Below are 4,201 nucleotides of genomic sequence, written 5' to 3'. Positions count from 1 at the left end.
GAAGAGAAGAAAAAAAGAGGGAAATGAGAGCGTTTAGGGGTAAAGAGAAGAAAAAAAAGAAATAAAATATGAGAAGTGAATTAAAAGTTTAGAGAATTTTCTTGAAATTTTGAAATATACCTTTAAAATTTAACAAACTTTAATTAAATTTATTATTAATCTTTGGTAAAAAAAATTGTTAAAACAATTCCTAAATTATACTTACCTCCGTTAAATAACCTCCATTAAAAAATATTCTTGTACTCAAACAACTCCGGTTAGAGAACTTGTTGGATACAAAACTTCGTACACAAAGATCATAACACCCTAGCAAGGCTCAATCTAAATCTTAGTAAGGCCCAAAATAATTATAAACAAAGTCCAAGAGTAATTCTGAATTATGTAATTAATAAAATGTAATAACAAGTTCTGAATTTAGTAATTAAAATATAAATAGTAGAATTCCAATAAGATTCATGAGGCGCAATACATTGCATTATAAATAAGAGATGTCATAAATATGTAAAGAAAGTGTTTTTTTTAGAGATTACATGACTAAAATTTATTCTGACTTTATCATGGGGAATTTTGTAGGTACACTCCATTTGTCCATCAAACCGAGAGGCCGTGAACTTGTAATGGAAGGAAGGAAACAACAATAAGAAGGGAGAATTGACTGAAGACTTGATGAATTAGTTGTAATTATGTTGGTGAAAGTTCTCTAAGCAGAGGAGCAATTCATTGTTGGGTTGATATAAGGACTCTTATAACAAATATCTTGTAGTTGTTGACAGAACCTATCAACACATGACGATTCTAGATTGTCACTTAGTAAGAAATTCCTGAGTTTGGCATGATTTTCTCTGACTTCTCTGCCAACCACATTCCCATCTTCCATAACAGTTTGCACAGCTTTGCATACACTTTCTTTTGTGAACAACCCATCTTCTTCACCTTTCTCCACTTGCACTCCAACCTTTAAGATCATACTCAACATCTTTGCATTCATGATATGATCAGTACCAAGCCGTGGTAGCAGCACCAACCCACACTTGTTAACAAGCGCTTCTGTCACAGAAGCAGCTCCACAGTGTGTTATGAAGCACCCAACAGAAGGGTGTCCCAAAATCAGTTGTTGCTGAACCCAACCTCCATATGCAATTCCTCTTCCTTTAACCCTTTCTCCAAATCCTTCTGGCAGAGCTTCTTCAATAGACTCAAATCCATCAGGGGGCTTAAGTGCTGCGAGAAATGGAAAACCTGTTAATTCAAGACCAAGCAACAACTCTTGGAGCTGATTTTGTGGTAACGGGCTTTCGCTTCCATAAGCACAGAAAATAACGGAACCCGGGTTGAATCCCCCAAGCCACGAAGCCCATTTTTCCTCTAAAGTGGTGTTTGGTGGCTCAGGTAAAAGTGGCCCCGAAAGTAAAACAGGCTTCCCATACACAGTTTGAAGATACTCAGCATATGGCCCGTCAATTTCTCTGCAACCTTTGAATCCAATTGCATCCGCCGAGCAGAAACCTTTGTATCCCCGATCGTACAGGAGAACACCACTTCCAAACTCCAATTTCCTTATTTCAACGAGGCACCGAAGTTCATGTGGCTGAAACTTGATGCATGAATCAGGGAACCCCGGAGGAGGTTCCATTAGATCAAGTTCAGTTAACTCTCTTCCTTGGCTTCGTCTTGGATCTTCTACAAGGTATGCTGAGGATAATGGGTGAAGTATGAGGTACATGACACTCTTGATGCTTAGGCTCCGAGACAAGTTGGGTAGCCAATGTTGGAAATCGAAGAAAACAATTTGCGGGTTGAGATCCCTGAGGAGAAGTTCAATGTCCTTCTGTGTGCGATCCATGGCGGTGGTAAGAAGTGGGAATAAAGAGAAGGGGACGTCTGAAGTGGTCTCAGCATGGTGAGGAAGGCCATGAACATGAGGAAGCTTGATGGGGATAAAGGTGATGAGATGAGGGTGGAGATTGAGGTGGTGTAGTTTGGTTTGTGTTCTTTGTGGGACTATAAAGGAGATTCTGTGGCCTCTCTCTGCTAACTTGTTGGAGAGGTGAAGATTAGGGGTGAGGTGTCCCATAGCAAACCAAGGAAATATTGCTATATGCAAAGGAGCAGCACTTGCAGCATCCATGGCTGTTGGAGTTATTTGCTGATCGCACTTCGAATGAAGTGGAGAAAGCTAGGCCATTTATAATCTATATCAAAAGATACCTCGTAATTTAAGGTCACCAACATTCTCAAAGTCATCATTGTACTTAGTTTGGTAGTGCCGTGTCTTCATGTGAAAGAGACGAAGAAAAGAATACCCAGCACGTACACAGATAGTCAATGTATTTGATAGAACTAGCCATGTTGTGTTACCCTTCTTAGAAGAGGCTCTTTGGAAGATCAGATGGATGCACCAAGTTCACTTCACACAAAATTCATACTTTTTTATTCTTTTGACTTGTACGCACAAGTGAAACAAAAAAAAGGATAGAAATTAAGAGAAATTATTTAATTAAAAAGTAACTGGTGGTAAAATAAAAGAAGATTATAGTTATTAATAATTTCATTTATTGTTATTAATATTGTTTTTAATTATTTATTATTATAATGGAAATATTCATAATTAAAAAACCAGACTTAATATCTCAATCTAAGATTAAGGCAAGTGTCACACTTGTTGCTAAAGAACTCTTTATCTGATTTAAGATCTCGCTATTGGTTCCATTACTTTTATTCTTTATAAGATAAATTGATAAATATTAAAAGAAAGCAACAATTTGGAGCGGTTATTTTTTTTCTTTTATACTTTCAAAGAAAATTTGCACATAACGCTAGTACTGGTATGTGCATTGTAAAAAACAAAGTAATTCAAAAAAATTTATCAAGAAAAAACTAATTAATAAATGCGAGGTATTTCGTATGGGTGGACAAAAATCCAAATTACAAAATTCAATCTATAATTATCCAAATTTATATTAATTTTAATCCATTTAAATGGATTTATCTCAAATCCAAATCAATATTTTTGGATTTTAAATCCAATCCATTTAATTGGACATGGATTAGATATAGATTGGATACATTTTTTGATTATCCAAATTGCATTTTGGGTTGTATTTTGACTTGGCCTGATCCAGGTTGAGCCAAGACAATCCGGACCCAAATTAAGCAAAGTCGGCTCAAGTCCACGTCGAGACGAGTCGTCCGGGCCCAAGTCGAATCGAGTCGGTATGGGCCAAAGTCGAGCCAAGTTGTTCCGAGCCAAAGTCGAGCCGAGTCAACCCTTGACCAAGTCGAGCTGAGTGGCCGATATTGAGTTGACCCAAATCGGTCGGGGCCGATATCGACCCAAGTTGGCCAAGGCCAATGTCTAGTCGAGCCGATCCAGCCCCATGTCGAGTTGAGCGGGCCTGGGTCGATGTCGAGCCGAGCGGGTCCGAGTTGAAGTCAAGTCGTCCAGGCCAGGATCAAAGTCCAATCGTTCGGGCCCGGGCTGATGTCAAGTTGCCCGGGCACGGGCCAATGTCGAGTCGAGCGGGACTGGGTCGATTTCAAGCCGAGCGGGCATGGGCCGATGTGGAGCCAAGCAGGCTTGGGCTGATGTCGAGTCGTCTGAGGCGGGGCTGATGTCGAGCCGAGCAGGCCTAGGCCGATGTTGAGCCGAGCAAGCCTGGGCCGATGTCGAGCCGTCCGAGTCCGGCCGATGTCGAGTCGTTCGGACCTGGGCCGATTTCAAGTCGTGTGAGCCGATGTCGAGGCGAGCGGACCCGGGTCGATGTCGAGGCAAGCGGACCCGGGTCGATGTCGAGCCGAGTTGGTTTGCGTCCAGGTTTAGTCGTCTTAGGCCTAGTTCGAGCCAAGTTAGTTTGTGTCCATATCAAAATGGATTTAATGTAATTGACAAAGTGGATTTAATCTAATTAACAAAGTGGATTTAATCTAGATTTAATCCACTTTAAATGGATTTTAAAAAAATCCAAATAAATTTGATCTAGTTAAAATGGATATGGATTTTAAATCCAATCCATTTATTTGGATTTGGATTGGATCTAGATTGGATTTTGAAAAATTCAATCCTTGACCACCACTAATTTCAGGGATACCTCAACCCGTATACAAAAGGTCTCCATAAGAAGTTCAACCTCCTACCTCGATACACTGCGAAAAGTCCTTAAAACAACCTATCAAACAAGATGTAACTACCTAGCGTAGCCCC

General features: G+C 39.9%; 1 protein-coding gene across 1 annotated transcript; it reads right to left on the bottom strand.

Annotated features, from left to right (window-relative positions):
- Positions 1-422: 422 nt before the first annotated feature.
- Positions 423-2,220, bottom strand: LOC137835375 (cyanidin 3-O-galactoside 2''-O-xylosyltransferase FGGT1-like). Its single transcript, XM_068643856.1, has one exon. The coding sequence runs from the start codon at positions 2,126-2,128 to the stop codon at positions 701-703; it is 1,428 nt and encodes a 475-aa protein (XP_068499957.1). The 5' UTR covers positions 2,129-2,220; the 3' UTR covers positions 423-700.
- Between the last annotated feature and the right edge of the window lie 1,981 nt (positions 2,221-4,201).

Source organism: Phaseolus vulgaris, chromosome 5 (genome assembly GCF_000499845.2).
Source record: "Phaseolus vulgaris cultivar G19833 chromosome 5, P. vulgaris v2.0, whole genome shotgun sequence".
Lineage (NCBI taxonomy): Eukaryota > Viridiplantae > Streptophyta > Magnoliopsida > Fabales > Fabaceae > Phaseolus > Phaseolus vulgaris.
Note: the sequence above shows the minus strand (reverse complement) of the source record. Positions and strands in the feature narration are given on the sequence as shown.